The following is a 20,737-nucleotide window of genomic DNA, read 5'->3' on the forward strand; positions in this document are numbered from 1 at the left end:
CTGTGTGTGTGTGTGTGTGTGTGTGTGTGTGTGTGTGTGTGTGTGTGTGGGTGTGTGTGTGTGAGTGAGTGTGTGGCCCTGTAGAAGTGCGAGGAAGGACGAGCACAAGAGCAAGCTCAGTCAAGCTGTTTTTACTGACCATGCCAAATAGATACAATCAATCCAGCCTCGAAGATATACAGCGACACAAAGTTACAGCAAGTACAAACCCTATGTCACGACTCCCACTGCAAACACTTTGGACCTTTCAATCAAGTCAGTATGACTCAACAACTCGAGCAAATTTCATCTTTCTGTTTTACTCTTTTAGGTTTAAATCCCCATGAAAATCATAAAGTAACATTCAGAGCACAGTGACACATGCCAAAGCAAACAGACATTACTGTTTAGCCAGAAAACCCACAAACTTGTACTTTAAAAGCAAATTTGTCCAAATCTGTCACTTTGCCTCCCTGTGATGCTGCTGTTGTTTTCACACTGTCTAATTCTTGTATGCATATGTGCTTTTGAGTTGTGCTTAATGAAATAAGAGTGCAATCAGTGCTCTAAATCTAAGAGACTCAAATGCATGTTACTGATCTACAATCACACTAAAGTTTTTACAAAGTCGGAAAATGGCAGAAAACAGCAGAGCGTCCTCGCTTTTTTCACTTTTGAAGTTCTTTTTTGTTGTTTTTTTTTAATTCCACTCCCCTGGAGCACTGCAGAGAGAAACAGAAGCCTGATTCTTCATTTGATATTCATGAGCCATTTCGTGAGATTCCACGCAGACGTCCCCAGACAGACTGAACAAGCATGAGAGCGGAGGAAACAGGGGAAATCCGTTTTTATTTTCACTTCAGGAACAGCAGAAGCTTGTGTTAAATCTGTTTTAAATCCTGTTTCTCTGCACTGACGGGTACTCTGATAATCAAATGAAGTGAAGGTGTGATTTTGACTTGTGGTAGTTCTGAGCATAGGGCTCTTAAACTACATCCATGTGTCCGTGTGTACTTAAACACATTGGCTGTGTCCGAAATCCCCCACTTATCACTATAGAGTCCACATTATGGTGAGTTTTCCATTTTGTAATGTGAATTATTTTACACCCTGGATAATGCACTCACTGTATCCCGCAGTGCATCACGAAAGGTGTTGTACATCCGACACTCCTTATTCCTGCATATCTGAATCATCATGAGGATAAAGACAGACAGGGTTATATTTGAAACTGATTTTAAAACAGTCTTATTTGTCTGCACAAACAGATTTATTTCCACATTTAACCGCTGCCATTAAACACCCTTTTTCCCTAATATAACAAATAGTAAGTGTAAAATAAGCTTTCCGAATGTATTACGGTATTTTGCATCGGCCGACGTTGTTATTGTACGACTTAATCCTACGACAATGGCGTGATTACCGGTGCAGTGGAAATTACCTGAGTAGTGTCTGAAAGCATTTTCTTTTATCGTCCTCTAGATAGTTCCTGGATAGTGAGAAGGGGGTTGTGAATGAGTGGGTGATTTCAGACACAGTTATCATTGTTTCTAACAGTTTAGATTGCAACTCCCTTTTTTCTGGTTACAGTCTAACTGCAAAAGGAACTGCCTCATTTGAGGTGTTGCAGCCAAACTGGTAACATTCGGTGATTATTTTTGATATAAAACAATTAAAACACAGCTCAGTTAACAAAGACTGACTGAGGGAACTCCAGAAATGGCTGAGCTGTATTTGATTTAGATTTTTTTTTTTTACCTCCTCCTGCTTTCATGCAACTTTCATTTCAAACCAAACAACCTCAACAGCCCCTTTTTGAATATGTGAAATGTTTGTTTCAATGCCCCCCCACCCTCCCACCCCCCCGTTAGAAAAAAAGCAACAGATTTCCTTGTGAATTTCAACATCAAGTGTCGGCTTAACTTTGTACAGCTTGTTCAGAATCGTTACAGCATACATCAAATATGAAAACTTGCCTTTCCCTTTGTTCAAGTTCTTATTTTTTTTCTGCACTGTTTTTTAAATTCCTTTTTTTAAATCGACTCAGAAAGCTCCAAGTTTTCACCCTCTCTCTCTCTCTCTCTCTCTCTCTCTCTCTCGAGACTCCCTTGCTCCAGTCGTCTATCGGCAGGCTTCCTCCTTCATCTCCTTGTTCTTCCTCACTTCTTCTGCGTGCTTGTCCTGCCAGACAGACACAGAGACACTGCAGCTTTAGAATCGTTATTCGTGAATAAGTTAGCATTAATGAGGGAGGTGTCAGCAGAACAAGGGAACAGCTCAGTTTGGGAATGATGCAGAGTGGGGAGAACTTAAAAATATTTTCCACCTCATATAATATTCATGAGAACAGATCTGGCTTGTGAATAATGTTAAAATAGAGCTTTACAATACCAAAGGCTTGTGTTTCTTAAAATGTGAAAGGCATGTATGAGAACATTCACCACACTGGATTAAAGCATACCTTCTCCTGCAGCCTCTCCAGCATGGCGGCCAGCAGGGCCTCCCTGTTCTCCTTGTTGGCCTCCATCTTTTGCTCCAGCTTCTCCTTTGCGTTCTTGATGAAGTTGTTGTTCTCCTCAAAGGCCTTCTGGATCACCTCGCGCTCGTGCTCCCTCTTCTCCGCCAGGTGCTTCAGCAGCTCGGCCTCCTGGCACTGGAGGGAGACACAAACCATTAATGATAATCTCAAGAGGTGAGTTATTTCACTTTATTTACAAAAAACTAAAACTACAAATGGTTAAAAGGCGTTGAGAATGTTTGAGGGAATTATTATTTCAACAGGCAGAAGGACACAGACGCCTGAGACTCGATGAAACCTTTTGTATCTGCAGCCTGCACATTTCCAGTATTAGAATAGCAATATAGAGTATATGTTACCCAAATTAAATTCACTAGATCCATACTTAATTTGGATCTGCACAAACTCATCAGTACCCAAAACATGTCTTATTTGTTTCCTCATGATCCATCAATTATTCTCTGAGAAATCAAGGAAAATGTTAGAAAACACCCCATCTCGCAAGATTAAAGGGAAAGTGAAAAACATTCCAGGATTAGGCCCCTGATCTGGCTTCTTCTTCGGATCATGCCCCACCCCTCTACGAAATTCCATGGAGATCATTTTTTGCTACTAACAAACAAACAAACGCAGACGATAACTTAACGTCTTTGTTGGAGGTTTAACCACACCCACTCAAAGGTCACACCACAATACCAGAGGGCTATTTAGGACTGAAGGTTATACAAGTGATATTCATTGCCAGTGGATGGCGCCCTAGCACCAGAATCCCAGAAACAATAAACGCTTCCTCAGCCACACCTCTGGCCTCCCTGTGTTCTCAGTCAAGGTCTTTCCAATACAGTTTATAGGTGCTGCAAAGCTCAGTCCCTAAACTAACAACCAGGAGGTCAACTGAGGAGAGCCAACAAGAACAGTCCAGTCAGCTGTTGTGCAAACTGGCAAAGTGGATTTGATTGTTTAAAAACTTCAAGCACAGTCATCGAGCTCTGAGCGCAGCACACATTCAGCAGCTAGTGTGGCACTAACTGTATGATGATGAAATAGCTGCAGTGTTTTTCTGGTTTAACAGCCCCCCGGAGGGTTAGGTGACAGTGGGGGAAATTAGTGTGCTGCAGCCTTTTCACAACTCCCAAGCAAAAACAATAAAGATGAGTCTGGACCACAAGCTCAGAGTTTGGACCACAACCACACGCAGAGGGAGTGTGACTTCATTCTCTGCCCAGAACACCATTACTCCACTATATCTTTACATAGAGAATACTTGCTGGCTTCCATATTATTATTTTAAATCTTATATAACCTTTAGTGTTCTTGTTGTTTTGTCTTTGAGTGGGATTGAGTCTGGGCCCTGAGGATCTGTTTTCCATTACAAAGAGGATACAGAAACTGTGTTTAAAAATACAGTTGAAATGGGATGACTCAATGTCTGGATGGTTAGGCCCATGTAGGTGCATATATTGAGCAGTAGATCCCTGCTTTGACACACACCCTAAACTCTACCTCGGCTACATTCTACCTCTCCTCACCTTTCCCCTCTCCCCTCCTTCCCCCGCTCTCTCCACCATCCTCTTGGCTTGATGAATATGAGCCATTGTGTTTGTATCCTCGCATGATTGCCCTTGTACTCTCTGTCCCTACTTTTATCTTTCCTCCCTCCTCCTGCTCAGGTTTCCTCCCATCCTTTCCATCCTCTCCAGCACTGCCTCCCGTTTTCCTTTCATCCATTTCCACCCTTTTTCCTCCTGAGCTGATAAATCACGCCACCACAAAGAGTGTTGTCAGACGTTTGACAATCCCTGAATGGGGCTACAAATAGCCACAGGGTCGCAGTTCTGGGTCAGAGCGAGTCCAGCTGGGTTACTTGTGAGCGTCATGATGCACAAACTCAGATTTAGAAAAAGCCATGTCTCCTTCTCTTCACCTTTCGCCTCTCCTCGGCGGCCTCGAGTTTCTTCTGGATTTCCTCCAGGGATGGGTCACGACGCTGCGGCATGGAGGTGTTCAGATCTGGCACGCCGTCAAAGGACGGGGGCTTGAGAATGACCTCGAAGGCCTGGCCCGATGCCCGCTTATTCAATTCAATCACCTCCACATCTTTGATGGCGCACCAGCCCAGGTCCACTGCATCTGTGGTGTTGGAGTGTGACCATGTTTAGATTAATACAAGGATTGCATGTACACATCATCAGTCAGTAGTATTTCATGCATGCATTGTGCGCTTTGTGGTTAATTTACGTATATCTGCATATATTTTACCTTCTGCCTTATATGTAGGTTTTTCTAATGTCTGTGGATTCAGGCAGGAGCAGAACAGAGACACCAGGGGGAGCTCTTTGACCTTCTCCTTGTAGGCTGAGGAGACACACACACACACACACACACACACACACACACACACACACACACACACACACACACACACACACACACACACACACACACACACACACACATTGTGTTGGCTCAAATGAAATGATGAACAAGCATTTAGGGGTTGTTGATGCAATCCTTTCTTCAATGTCAGACAGTGACTGGTCTCTCTCATAACAACACCCTTAATAATAATGACAATACACATGATCTATATAATACATCTGCACCATTGCTGCTATCTCTACCATTAGCAGTATATACAGTAGAGAGAGAGAGGGAGGTGTGAGGTGCACGAGTTTCTGCTGCATCGGCTGCATTTACCTGCCAGAGTCATCTTCTCACTGCACGTGTATGTAATTCCCCAGAGATGCTGACTATCCTTCTCACTCTGTCAGAGACACACAAGCGAAGGATTCAATGAATTAGCTTCAAAGAAGAGGCTGAAAAGAGAGAAAACTGCAGAGCACGTGTGGACCATGCCATTAAGGTTTAATTCAGCCAATGAGAAAGCAGCGCAGCATGAAATAATAAACATTGGCTAAAAATAGAGGGCAAAAAAGGGCAACTGTGAATATCTGGGAAACCAAACCAAATCAACCAAATTTAATTGGAAACTAAAAAAGAGGAATTTCCATCTGCTGCTATGATGTGAAAATTGTTTTCATCAAGATAAACAGGTTCACTAATTGTGCAATAAGATGTTGTTAGTAAGCTAAGTGAGTTACTCATGGTTATTAATGCTATTAACTTATCATGAATATGGCATTCCTATTTCCATCACTGCATTTTCCTTTTACAGATACACTGATTATTTCTATGTTTTATGTACAAACGAGCAGTGGATGTTTCAATTGAGGTGTATTTGGCAGGACCCCAACTTCTACTGAGTGGACTCTGACTCATTGGTGCAAGATGGCAGCATGTGGTATATCTTGGCTTCATTTCTGGATAGTGGGAGACGTGTCATCCATCTTTCTTCTATGGTCAAAACCAACAAAGAACTAAGAAAACGTTGGTCTTCCACAGATGGACATGAAACCCTCACAGTGTCAAACGCTGCATATAAAGTGCATCATTCTCAAATGTCCAGTTGAAGCAGCAATACATAGAAAAGGCTTTAGATTGGACGGGGGACGTAAGAGTGGTTTTTGGCGCAGTTGTCTGTGTTGCAGTGAATCAGAGCCGCGACTGAAGTGGGAGGAGCGGCTGTAAATCTCTGAGAAGATGCAAGAGGGGAAGAGACGGTGTAAATAACAAAGCATCGACAACAGCCTGCTCCACCACCTGCTGGAAATGTTCCTCAGATCTGTAAACTGTGCCACAATATGTTGTGATCAGAGCAAAGATGCCTGCTAATCACAATAAGTCATTTTGGAACTCAACTACAATTCTATTAACATTTGGATTCGTTTGAAAACGGATTGATGTACAGGAGCAGCAGAGGAAAGAAATGATCTGACAGACTTTTCACCACCTGCTCTGTCTGTCTCTCCTGCCTGTCAGATGGCCTCATCAACACTGAATTGATGGACATCTGAGAGACGCCATGAATTTGTCACTCTCCTGCTAAGTAGACTTTTTAAACCTCCAAACTGAGGCGATAAGCTGTCGAGCTTTGATACAGATAAACTGAACCACAGTGATTTCCTCAATTTATCTTCGCATTTTGGTCGGACAAGGTTTGAAATGTTTATTGCAGCGGAGGAACATAGGTAGAGTTTGGCGTCTGGGCTCTGACTTCATCACTCCCCCAGACATGATTACATAGCAAATATCCTTAACCCGCCTGTCTGAGGCTTCAAGTGGATGCTGGAGTGGTGGAGCGGCTGAGACGACCGCTGACAAGCAAATGGTGATTATGTCGTGATGCGGCCGTGAATTCTGTTAACTAGTGTTTTTGTTTTTAGTTTATTGACATTCACCTTGTGTTTGGTGGTTCCCCCTCAGTTCTCTCAATTTCCTGTTTTATTTTGAAATTTGGCTCCTTGTGTGTTTCAAGCTTTATTTCCTGTCTTTGTCCTGTTTTTCCTCCGATGTGATGGTTTGCACCTGCTCCTAATGGGTTTCACCTGTGTTCAATCATCCCGCCTCCTTTAAATAGTCTGTGTTTCCTTCGTCCTGGTCACTTTGTCTTCTTTCAAATTGGCTGACATGTGCTCGCCCTTGTGTTGTGGTTTTGTTTTCATCAATCTACTTTTTGTTTCTTTGTTGATGTATTGTCACGACTGATTGCTGCCTCTGTTTGCTTTAGTATTGTTCCTAATATTTTATCCATCCACCTACCAAACTGCAGCGCCGGCAATTGGGTCCTCTGTTTAAACGCCACGCCAGAGATGGGAAATCTTTGCAGCTTAAATACACGGCCCCTTTGGGAGGGCGTGTTTTCTAAAGGACTGTGGAGAGCGAGGCACGTCACGTGATCAGAGCGGGGCAGCTCGAGTCGGCTGCTTGAACTTGATTGCAATGTCGCTCCATTTCATTGACTTGATTAAAAATCAACATGTTATCAAATTGTTAAAAGTTGAACACCTGCTGTCTTGCTAACTGCATCGTTTTGTCATGTGAGAATCCCCAGGTCCCTGCACACATGTTGACCTTTTCACAGCCCAGTGCACACACTAAGAGAAGAAGAAGAAGACTTAGAGAAACCAATCTCCACCACAGTGTGGGAGAGTGTGTTACCTGTTATGGACCTAATTTAATCAGGCATCTGTGATGGGATGAGTGCCCAAATGTCCCACCTGCACCCAGTCACCTCCCCATTCATCTGCCAAGCAGAGATTCTGCTACAGACTGTCCTATATTTACTATATCTACACATCTATCCATCCATCCAGAACCCACAGAGACACATATGTGCACGTATGTACAAAGTGCAAAGCACATGTCCTGACATTAAAATACACACACACACACACACACACACACACACACACACACACACACACACACACACAGAGCTGCTTCTCATCTCATGAAACCACCCAGGTTGCAGATCAATGCGGTCCATCCTGCAGGAGCGGCAGCTCCATTCCTCCTTATTTACAAATGATAAGAGAGAGAGAACTGCTTTGTAAAGCTCCCATTACTCAGTGGGAACATTTGGGTCATGTTGTGGGAGATCTTACAGAAAGTAATGTCATGCTGTTTTCTGGTAATGTGGGTCCCTCTAGGGTCTGCTGAAGGTTATTTTTTTTCCCTCTAAAACATTTGCTAATACATAATAACATAACATAATATAATGTTGTTTTTTTGAAAAGTCAGTAATGATTTGTGTCTCCAAATCATAAAAAGCATAGCAAACGATTTCTACATCTTATTGTAAAACACCTTGGATAATAAATCCTTTTTGGATTAGAATTACATGAGATTGCTGGTCTGTATGCTGAACATGTAGCTTCATCCAGTAGCTTCTTAGCTTAGCATCAAGCATTAGGCTCTGTCCTTGGCCTAGATTTGTCCAAAAAGAATAAAACACACAGAACTTGCTAATTCATCTTGTTTGTTTCAGTTGCACAAAAACCAAAGAGTCATTTAATATGGGATGTGTCCTGGGGTATTGTTAGGCCAGTTGCCGGGCGACTAGATGAGGCTTGTAACTGGTTGAGGCCAAAGAAAAGGGCGTGTCTAACATCACTCCGTACTCATATCAACACACATCACTGTCCGGCATTTGATTTGAGTTTGAAAATACATGTATCCACTGTAAAGTGAAGTGTCTCATTTACTGAACACGCCTGTGCTGACAATCCCAAAATGCCATTCTCCACCTTTTTAACACAAAAATGATTGCTCTGCGTCTTTTCACATGTTCTTAATTTACTTCTCATTATAGACCATATTTATATCTCGACTGTAGAGAAAAAGATAGTGTCTGTTATATAGTTAGAAGTGAAGAAGGGAGAGAAAAGGGGTTTTCAGACACAGTCGTAAGACATATTTTTCTCTTTAAAATCAAATAATTCACTCTTTTATTTCCTATATTATTCACCCTATGTATGAATTCTCACTGCAACACTTTTTAGTTTCTTTTGAATACTTCTATGTTTTGTCTTATGTTGCTTTTATAATTCGTCATGATGCCTTTTATGCTCGATGTAAAGTATTTGGAATGACCTTGTTGTTGAGCTGCGCTGTATAAATAAACTTGCCTTATATACTTCCATCACAGCTGTTTCCCTGCTTTCAACCAATCCATGTGTAACTTTGTTGTAGCCAAGAGTTAAGACTATTTTTCTTTCTTTCTTCTGTAAATCTACTGAAATGTGTGGCCAGAAAAAGTTTCATAGAACCGGCAATAAAACTTAAATGTGGTTCGAGGAAAAGTGGTCATAACGTATTTTGACAAAAGTTTGCAGACATCCTGCTTTTGTCTGAATTTTTAAACTGTACACAAACAACAATAAATCTGTCACATTACGCATGCAGCTAAAGATGGAACTAATTGTAGGCTATAAACAAGACACTGGTTAAAAACAACTAAATATATAAGTCAAACTTTTATATGCTATTTATCTCATTTCTTTCCATGTCTCTCTCTTACCCACCTCACCCTCTCAAACACATCTTTTGGCCACATCCAAATTTCCCTCCCCCACTCTCTCTCCCAAAGTGAAGTTGTGCACACACAAAGCTGCATCTGCACATATGGGGGATCAATAATAAATGACAGAGACTACACATCACACCATTTGTGGGTACATCGAGTTCTCTCCCTCTCTCCTCCATCCTCCTTCTCCTCTCAGCAGGACCCACTGCATCATCACCATTATCCTCACCCTCGCCCCATTACACCCCACACTGACATGTTCGCACACACACATGCAGACATCATGCAGTTATGCAATGAGACTTTACCTGGAGAAGCCTCAGTGACAGAAGGTGAATGCATGTTTCGTGATGTGCACACTTACCCCCCTTCTGTCCCTGTCTTCTCTGCTGCTGCTGCTGCTGCTGCTGCTGCTGCTGGACCGGTGGCTACGGTTACCCCTGTCTGGCTGCACGGATACAGGCGCCGGGCAACAGCATCAGCAACAGCATCAATGCTGCCTCCATGACATCACCTTGGAGACGTCTTATTGGTCCGAGACACTGCCAGCATCGGAGGCTCCTGGCCAATGAGAGGGGAGAGCGAGGATGGGGGAGGGTTGTTAGCTCTTTGTGTTGGGCTGCAGGGTGGGTGGTGGAATCACTGTTTCATTATATGGTGCAGGAGTGTGTGATTATGTGTGAGTGTATATGTACAGTATGCATTGGAGAGAGTATTGCATGTGTGTGTGTGTGTGTGTGTGTGTGTGTGTGCCCATCACAGCAGGGGGCCCAGCTAGAGCGCACGCAGGACACTAAATTATTTAGATCCAAACTGTAAATACAAGAAGTAGGAACCTTTTCCACTGTGAAGCACATGCACTTTATCATCATTATCATTGTTACTGTTACAACTGCTGAGCACCTTCAACTTACACCTGTTACAAAAATTAAAAAATACCCTTTGTTCACATCAATATCTCAAACAAATCGAACCATTTTTCAGATTAATATGTGGCTCAGGAGGTAGAGCGGGTTGTCCATGAGGTACAAGATGGGTCAAGACACTGAACCCCATTAACTGACTGATGTGTGATAGAGAAGTGCAGAATAAACATGGGTTTAAATGGGTGGATGTGAATATAAATATCCACCTCCCCTTCAGATGTGTCTGTTTTAAATCTACAAATCTCACTAAAATAAGGCCGACTGGGTTTTTGCTGAACGATAAATCTAGATTTTAAGTAATTTATTCAAATTTATAGAGAAAAAAATAAATAGTTCATCCTTTTTTGACATTATAGTTGAATGAACGTCATTGAAGTAATAACTTAGTTGAAAAGCAATATAATGACTTATAAATCATGATAGTTATATATATATATATATATATATATATATATATATATATATATATATAGTAGTTGATATTTTTATCCCTATTTTTAACCCTAACCCTGTGTTTTGAAAGTTTTTGCCGACCATCAAGAGGTCGATTAATGTCAGATGTCGTGCACACAACACTACACAGGTCTGTACACCAAGAAATGTGGATAGATCCGAAATGTTTGGCTCAGCAGAGACACACACAACATGCACATAAGACAACTGTCCTCTTCATGATGCATGGATCGGTTTAGTGACAGATCAGCTCTCACATAGCAGGGGCGGAGCACTGGCCCCAGCTGAAATCTGATTGGCCTCTGAAGTGCAGCTGTCCTCTCATTATAATAATAATAATATGACAATTTTTCAAAATATATTCAATGATGTGTGGCTTTGCTCTAAGCTATAGAGCTGACAGTAAACAAGGAATGACTTTAATGTACACCGTCCTGAATCAGGAGTTGAGCATGTGTGTTGGACATATAATTGGCCCCTCTGTGTAAACTGTGGCCCCTTTATGGCTCCTGATTTATGAAAATCGTAGATCCACCACTGCTGTAGCAGCTCGCGACCCCTTGTGTTGTGATACCTCAGCTTTTACAGATTTAGGTCTGAACATCTATCAATGCATTACTGCTCAACACCAGCCACCAGTGTTTTCTAGAAGACAATATAAAATGTCATGTAGTTGTAGCTCTGACTATTAAAGCACCCATAAAAAAAAAAAACTCCCAACCAGAATATTTCTTATCTCTACCTGGTGACTACCATGCCTCAGTTACGGCCTTAATGTCACAGCAGAGGGAGAGGAAGACTTTGCTGGAGGATGGAGGGCAAACGCTAGAGAAAGGCATCTGTTGTCACCGCCCTTTGATCATGTATTCAGCTCACACAGCGAAACATGATGTCACCACACTGTCCATGGGCACACGACATGAAAGAGCCTACAACACCAGAGCAGGGAGAGATATGCATGAGGTCACATTAGGGTGTGTCTCCTCTCCTCTCCCCTCCTCTCCTCTCCTCTCCTCTCCTCTCCTCTCCTCTCCCCTCCTCTCCTCTCCTCTCCTCTCCTCTCCTCTCCTCTCCGCTCCGTGACGGTAAATGCACATGTGACATTAAGCATCGCACACATCCTGGAAATTAGATCACCGGAGATAGAAAAAAAGAAGAGGGAAAGAGAGTAGTGGAGGAGGAGGGAGGGGGTGAGGAAGAGGAGGGAGGAGGAAAAAACGATCAAACAGATTTTTTTCAGTGATTCTGGGAGAGCAGAGATAAGAAGGAGGACGAGAGCAGAGGAGAGTAAGGAGGGAAGACCACATGAAACAATTGAGCTTATTGGTGGTGAAATTCTTAAATCTCCCCTCAGGATGAATAAAGTATCCATGTTCCGATCTAACACCCAAAATAAAGCTGGCCACAGGAGATGCAGATCACAGAACATGAAAGCAGCTGATTATTGGGAGGAAGAGGAGAGACGTACATATCAGCTCCTAAAATCTCTGCAGAGCCACAGAACAGAGGGATGAAGTAGATTTAGATGTTTAATACATTTAAAGACACACAGATTCAATTGATCTGATGCCCTGGTTAGACTGTCTGTCTTTGAATGCCTTTTAACCTTTAAACCAGAGTCCATATTTCTATTTCTTTTTAATCATTAAAAAACCTACATCCAAACACACAAGCACACACACACACACACACTCACACACACTCCTGCACCAGTGCCCTCGTGGCCTGTAAAAACACAAACAGCTTCTTGATCTCAAGTCTGACATCATCTCTCTGTGTCTCAGGATGAGATCACCACTTATAGCTACTGGTCTTACTCATTCCACTGAGTGAGTGTGTGTGTGTGTGTGTGTGTGTGTGTGTGTGAGTGTGTGTGTGTGCATATATATAAAAAAATGGGTTGTGAATAAGTTTTGTTAACACAAGTCTGTCCACATGTCCATTGCAGGACAATCTGATTACAGGTGAACTACTCCGCAGGCCTGTCTAATTTAAACTGAAGGGGTTTTTACTAGCATTGATTTTGACAGGAGGGGCTGTGGTTTATTAAGGGGGAGAGAAGCGGGACCACCCCCCACTTCTGAGAGAAGACTAATCCCTTTTCCCCTGAACAGAGTTTGGATTGAATTGTGTGCAGCTCAGCTGAAAGTGGAATACATGGTTGAAGTCAACAACTTCAAAATGAAGTCTGTACTCTTTCAGAATCGCTGCTGCATCCACAGAAACCACAAGAGACAAAACAGCATTTTTAGATTCAGGGCAAAATCATCATATTCAGCTCAAATAGATTAAACACAGTTTGATGATAATCCCCAAAAAGCATGTAAAAATAAATATTAATTATTTTGCAGTTGCAAGAATAATGTAAGGTTGTCTTGACCCCATTTTCTGCTTTCAGTTTCCGTGTGTTACACGTCTTAGAGGACAGCCTGTCTGGATCAGTCTGTTGCCATGGTAACAAGAAACTGACAGACAAGTACAGCAGAGAAGTGAACAGCCAGAAAAAATGTATGTCTGCACTCGAGTATGGAAGTGAGACTACATTTATTTATTTTGGTCTATAGTGATAAATACCCAACAGAGCCATATGCCTGCATGTACTGCAGTTGTGTTTTATAGCAAGAACATCAGTGGATTGCATCATTCAAACATATAGTACATCCCATAAAGACTTTATATCTGGAGGCTTGTTATAGTTTACCTACCCACAGTACATACTTATATATACTATTATATATTATTCTGGAATGATAAAGTCATATTTAGTTTACACGCAGTAAAGGTTTGCATCCATCTTGTGTTAAAAATGCATCCATCTCACCCCACTGAGCAAATATACAATACAATCAGTGGCTGGACAGGAGGCAGAATGGTCTATACCATTACTGTGTCTTCTTATTTAATTTAGAACAGTCTGTTATAACACAAGCACATGTTATTAACAGTATGACCTGCGATGCAAAATGTGCTTTGTTTATGCTCTGAGATTAGTAAGTGTCTGCAGTCATCATGCAAAACAAATTCTCTAAGAGGAAATGAAGGTTTCCAAGAAGGTAAAAACAAGAATCCAGCCACAGAGAATGGACACTGCATGCACAGTTTTCTCTACATTAGTCTATACTGTAACAATCAAGTCAGTCTTATTTTCAACCTTCATTTTTCCAGGAAAAAAAGCCTGATGATAGTTCCTCAGAGCAGCATGGGAACTTTAACACCTTTACATTCAATGTGATTTCAATTTTATTTTCAGTGTTGGGGTGGCTGTGGCTCAGGAGGTAAATCGGGTTGCCTCTGCAGCGCCGTGTGCCAAAGTGTCCTTGGGAAAGATACTGAATCCCTGACAGCTGTGCTGGCAGTGTGTGAGCAAAGAAGTGCTGCACATACATTGTGTGCAAATGGGTGAAAGGCAAAACTGTACTGTAAAGCACTTAGAGTGGTCATCAAGACTAGAAACGCTGTTATATAAATACAAACCGTTTACCGTTTGTAAAGCATCAAATCACAACATACAATATTATAGAGAAACCCAACAGTTCCCACAACAAGCAAACACTTGACTTTGTGAGCAGAGTTGAAGTCGAGCATTAAATATATACGTTCAGACCAACATTTTGAAATGACAAAGTTCATGAGGTAAAAAAATGTCATAACTTATTTATGACAGGAGAGTGGTGGTGCCCTCTTCTGGTCAATCACAGTCACAGTTTCTTTAAAACTGGCACAGTACAAATTGTAGCGATCACACAAAACATTTTATTGTGAGATGAGTGTCTGTTCCCAGCAGCTCGACACCACGGCCCTGACTCTCAGCGGTTGAATACATCAGAGATCTGCACTCGACTTTCCTGTGTCCTGTCTGCTTCTTTCTTTTGTTTTCTTTAGCCCCCCCCCCCCGGGGGCAGAGGGGTCTGGGGTCATCAGTGAGGTGTACATGGTACACTTAATCTTCTGTGCATTTGCTTTGATGCTTTTATTGGATTTCTATTCTCTTTGTGCGCTGCAGATGCCAAACACGAGGGTATATGCGCGCACGAGTATAAAAAGACCTGTGTTCCAGAGCAGCGGGGGTCAGAGGTGTAAAACAAGAGCTTTCCAGCGTTGACAGTATTATGGTTATGACTCTCCTGTGTGATGGACGTGATGTACAGGTCAGCGAGGAGGAGGCATTTCTCAAAGACAACGTTGACTTAATGGTTTCCTGTGAGCGTGACAAACACTTACCCGTCACTCTCGCCGGGGCCTCGCCGTGTCTCACACTGGTGATTATCATGTAAGGAGACAAAGTTTATACGTCTTTTGTGTGTTTCCATTCAACGTGATAAATAATCTGCCGCTCGCACTGAAGCCTGACTAATGTAACTGCTGTGTCTGGAATGATCGTCATGTGGAGGGGAGGCAGAGACGGCGTTGATTTCATGGTGTTCAGAGAATGAAGGTGTAACTGTCTGTCACTCGGCCGCAGTACAGTCAACGCAGAAGACGTGTGACTGTATTAGTGGAGGCAGAGAGAGACGCAGTGATTTTACTCAATCATAACATATATTATGTCAAGGCCTTTCCTATATGGAGGAACCCAACAAGCAAACATTACAGACTGTGGAGAGAAGACAAACTCCTTTTTAACAGGAGGAAACCTCGAAGAGAACTAGACTCAATGTGGGCGGCCATCTGCCTCGACCGGTTGGGGTGGGAGGAGAGAAATGGGGGAGAGAAGAGAGAGAGAGAGAGAGAGAGAGAGAGAGGAAGAGTTGTGTAACCCTCATACTTAGGCTCTGTCAGCCTGGTTGTTATAATGAAAATAATGATGTGATATTTATAGATGTAATGATGATATTAATGATAGCAGCTCCAGTTACTACTGCAATACTACCACTACTACTAGCTACTACTACAACTAATAATGATAATAATAATAAAGAGAAAAGAGAGAGATGGCACAAACTGTGGGAGAAACACAAACACCACTCCAACAGCTGAGCTTGTGCTGCTTCCTCTGCTCTGTCACCCTCTGCTGTTTGGAAAATGGATGTGTTCTGTTGTTTTTCTCGGCCACTGCTTACTTCATCATGACGGCAGCGCTCTGAACGTCCCCTCTGCAGCTCCAGCATCCACTGCTGCTGAAAATAATTCCTGATGCGGTCAATATTCTTATAGTCATTGTATTTCTGTAATTACAAGTGACTCAGTCAAAATCCCTTTAAAGAATAAGATACCCCGGTGATGCAGGAATGAGCTGTAATGCAAAGAACATTTCCTAAGAGTGTCATTATGACTCGTGATGAGTTTTTAATAAAGTTATGTTCAAATGTGATGACGAAGAACAACTGAAGATGCACACGATGCTGTTTAGAATTCACTGTGGAAATGGTTCCAGTCACATTTACACACCTTACATTAAATATCTTTATTATCCACGTTGCATATTCTATTATTATAGCTAAGTACTTCAATATGAAACGTTAAACATCTTTCACATGATCTTAACTAGAATGGAACTCACTAGCGTATCTCCGCCGAGGCCCAACAATCCCTTCAAATGAAAACAAGCCTTGTATCTAAGACCACATTAGCTACACATTGTCGGTAGTTATAGGTTCCTGGACTTATTTGCTACCATAGAGTTGCTGTAAAAAACCCACGCACTCAAAAAACCACATTTAAACTCACATGTTCCAGTTTTTTTATTTGGGTCTGCACTGCAATGTCCGTCCCCTAAACCTGCCTGTTTTTTCATCAAAGACCACAAATTGTTCCCTGAGAAATCTTGGAAAATGTTGCACAAATCTCACAGTGTTAAGGGAAGTGAAATGAATGGATGTGGTTCTTCACTGACCCATAAAACATCCTTCCACCAAGTTTATATTTATTGGGTTCTTCCCTGAACCATAACACCTCCTTCCACCAAGTTTCACAGTAATTCGTCCAGTCGTTTTTATGTAATCCTGCAAACAAACAATCAAACAAATGCAGATGAACCCAGAGGATAATATTCTTCTCCCAGTGCTTTTGATTCATCTGAAGAGAACTTTAAAGAACTTTTGTACAGTTTGTAAGTTTTCCTCAAGTCATATGAAAAGTTTGAGGTCCGCTGTTTTCAGTTTGTAATTGTGGTAAATGAGTATAGAAATGTTGACCCACTTCCCTGCCCTGCACCATCAGTTAATCATCATATCCATATGGACACCATACGCAGTCAGGCTCTCTTAAGTATTCACAAATAAATCAAACATTATAGTCCTCCTCTGGAGCAAGAGAGCAGGGTGGATCTGTTTATAGCCATATGTGAATCCTCCTTTCTCCAAGTATATAAAGACTAACATATGGAATTCAGTTTTTATTCAAATAAAACAAACAAATCTGGGAAATCCACAAAGACTTGCACAGCTTCTTTTCACCTGCCGGTGTGAGTTGCTCGTGCAGTGACAAGGACGTAATCCCTCACAGGCTTCACTCACTCACATTGCCAGTGGTTTCCCAGCCAGAGGCACCACAGCTGGAAATCAGACCCAGATGTGTGGTGGGTGAAATGTTTTTCTTCTGTGCGACACCTCAACTTTTCCATCCCTACGCTCTACTCTAATTATTTGCTTCATCAAAGTGTCGGCACATTTAATAGATTCAGCAGGTTGGATCAGTCGACTTTTAACTTGTACAGTTATAAGGACATCACCTCCATGTTTTTACTTGTATAGTAAACCGGACTTTGCAGCAACTTCAAAGTTGAAAAAATGAAACGGAGGCAATGTTGTGAGACAATGCTTCTGTACGTTGACCAGCAGCTTTCTGAGCTGCACTGAATTCTGAACGTTTTCCAGAGGGGGTCTACGTGAGCACGCAAATGTCCGAGTCAGTTGCATTTTTCTAGAATTTTTTCCAGCCCGACCCCTTTTAAAATGTGCAGCCCATGAGAGAACACAGCAGGACCATGTCCAGACAATCCACAGGGAGTGTGCGTGTTGAGGAGATTTCTAACAATAGCCGTAAAACTGGAAGTATACAAATATCTCAGGATGAAGAAGACGTGCCATATTGTCTTTGGGTGTGATGTGTTTTTAAAGACACACAGCTAGCCATTTGGTTAAAGGCTAAAAGGCGGACATCTCCCCACTGAGACGCTTTCATGTGCGTCCTCCGCTTTTTTACCAAGAGACAAGTGACCAGGACGAGTGACCTCGGAACAGCAGGGGAGTGAGACGAGGACAATAAAGAGGGAGAGAGAGAGAAACAATGGGAGACAGAAAGAGAAACAAAAGTGATTTAAGATATTAAATGTCTACACACACACACACACACACACTCACACACACACACACACACACACACACACACACACACACACACACACACACACACACACACACACACACACACACACACACACTAATCCTCCCACTATCAAACACACCAAACTGGCCTGTCAACTTATTTCCCTCCCACCTGTTTAATAAAAGACTCCAGCCTCCCCCTGTAACAAAGGTATATTTTAGGCCTGCGTCCACAATTAGAAACTTATCCAGGTGGTGACCCACTGAACAAACAAAGAGTGCGGGTCACACCGGGGGCGACCTTTGACCCACTCTGGCAAATAGGTTTAACTTTTTCTCCTGGGGATGCACAGGGTCTTTTCTTCTCAGGACTGAGCATGTGTTTTTGGGGGGCTACTGTCATGGCTCATTTAGCAAAATTTACCCTCCATTTATGACTACTGTTGACCTCCTGCCCGGTGAGTGCAGGGAGAGAATAATGGCGTCAGGCCTCAGCTCTGAACCCTGTTGACTTTTTACTCGTTAACAATGAAGACAGAGATTTGAGGATTTGCAGAGCATCACATTGCTGAATATATTTCTTATTTTATTGCAGGACTCTGGTGTATTAAATTATATGAAAGCTGCTCTGATCGATTATATGTATAATGTGACAAAGAATTATTACCAAGCTCAACGTTTCCCCTCAGCTCTTGGGAGCATTTTAGCGTCCGTGGCTTCATGGCAGCTTTACTGTTCAGTCCCACCGCTCTCATTACAGTCATTTCCAGCTGTTTTCACTGAAAACACTTTTATAAACCTAATGTAGATAAGTGTCCTGCAGCAAAGTTGGCAACCAGCTGGTGAACATGGTCCCACATTTGGCAAGTAGAGAAATATTTCCTTCAGAATCTTTCGATCAAAACAGAACTGAGAGGAAAACAAATATTCAAATTAAAAAAGAAAAATTGCAAGAAACACAACAAACTAGAATGTAGAGTGAGTTCATACCTGCATCAACAGATTCAGTCAATTAAACTGCACACACTTCCACACAAATGTTCCCCTAATATTTGTGTTTTCCCATCAAAATTTAAAAGAAAATATTGAACTGGGTCATGCCCCACCCCTCCACAGAATTTCATGGAAACATCCTGCAAACAAACAAACAAACAAATACCTAACTTCAACTGCAACGGTGCTCCGTCTGCCCTATGTCAGCCTTTCTAGCAGAGTTGATGATTCCATTTGCCTTGACTAGCTATTATCACTGTGAAATTCACTGGGACTAGTGTTTTGTGTATGAGCGCTCTGTGGGGGGGCCCCCCTGCAAATATAGTTTTGTCTGCGCTACTCTGGAGTCTCAGATCCACTGAAACAGAGACGTTTGAAAACGCTGCTCGCTCCGTTTTAATTTGAAAACTCCGGGGCAGCATTTTAATCTGGACAAGCAGAAGCGTAGATGATTGAACCTTTTTTACGTCACTACTTTGATTTATTCGATTGGTCATGACCCCCTACCAGAAGAAAATAACTGCCATCAGCCTACCAGTGTTGTACGCAACATGGATAATCAATCACAAGTGTTGCCGACCCTGTTGTCTAAACAGCTGTTGTGCAGTTAAATACAAGAGCCTCTTGTCTGTAACCTACCTCTTTCTGCAACTAGCAACCAAATGCTGTTTACACTCGCCTGTCCAGTGTACGTGAGTGGTCATATGCGTTTTCAGGTGTGTTAGTATAGACGGGGATTAAAACTGATCCAGAGCCAAATGCTCTTATGGACACAGATCTTTTTAGTTCATAGTAGTATGGATGCAGCCTCAGTCCTCTGTATCCTGCTGCTGTCATATGTCTCTGATAATCTCAGTTAAAGTCTTTTGTTAGACAAAGTTCTGGCTTTTGTGTTTTATATTTTATTGTGATCTTCACAGCTGCAAGTGGCCCACACATGAATCAATGCAGTCTTAAGCAAAATTGGAAAAGTGGCAGAAAATGAAAATCATATCCCGGTTGATGTGTGACGGGATACCGCACAATTTTAGCTGTGACTCTTTACTATCTAGAGACGGAGATGGAAATGAAAAATGGTAATATGGACCATAAAAGTTTTTCAGTCTGTTTAGAATTGAGAACACGTAGGGAAGCAAGAGGATATTAAAAAAACAGCATGAAAAGATAAAAAGAGACAAAACAATTCCCCATGTGTCTGTGCTTCTTCTCTCTTTATTCTGTAGTCTGTGCTAAAAAAGTTGCGCTCTCAAGGGGTTCCAGCTCCATTTATACTTTCTGTGACTCCTCCACCCTGTCAGTTATGGGTCTGTAGTTTGTTTTTACATATAATCATATTCTCATGAAATTAATCAAAGTTGGTTAAATTCTATACCTCATTTTGTCATTTTGCCAGAATCAACACGTCTGACTTCTCATGCGTGGACTGAACTTTCTTTTCGGTTTAACCATGTGATTTGAATGAATCATACTCTTGTAGCTCATGGCTAAATGCAACATATCAGAGAACAAAAACATCCCGTATTGTTTTATAATTTTGAAGTCTAACCAAGTGTCAACTGACTTTTGGCTCCTGAGAGAAATATTATGTGTAACATCATATATCATTGTAAATCATAGGAGTTAGGTGAAGAGGTCTGAACAGCCCATTCTGCATTAGTTCAGGCCATTGATTGGCCTG

General features: G+C 42.0%; 1 protein-coding gene across 1 annotated transcript; it reads right to left on the minus strand.

Moving 5' to 3' along the window:
• Positions 1 to 115: 115 nt before the first annotated feature.
• Positions 116 to 5,261, minus strand: stmn4 (stathmin-like 4). The gene is made up of 5 exons (XM_020091500.2): positions 5,195 to 5,261; positions 4,757 to 4,852; positions 4,422 to 4,627; positions 2,441 to 2,632; positions 116 to 2,160 (listed from the first exon to the last, which is right to left on the minus strand). The coding sequence occupies exons 1-5, from the start codon at positions 5,205 to 5,207 to the stop codon at positions 2,101 to 2,103; spliced, it is 567 nt and encodes a 188-aa protein (XP_019947059.1). The 5' UTR covers positions 5,208 to 5,261; the 3' UTR covers positions 116 to 2,100.
• Between the last annotated feature and the right edge of the window lie 15,476 nt (positions 5,262 to 20,737).

This window comes from Paralichthys olivaceus, chromosome 19 (assembly GCF_024713975.1).
Source record: "Paralichthys olivaceus isolate ysfri-2021 chromosome 19, ASM2471397v2, whole genome shotgun sequence".
NCBI lineage: Eukaryota > Metazoa > Chordata > Actinopteri > Pleuronectiformes > Paralichthyidae > Paralichthys > Paralichthys olivaceus.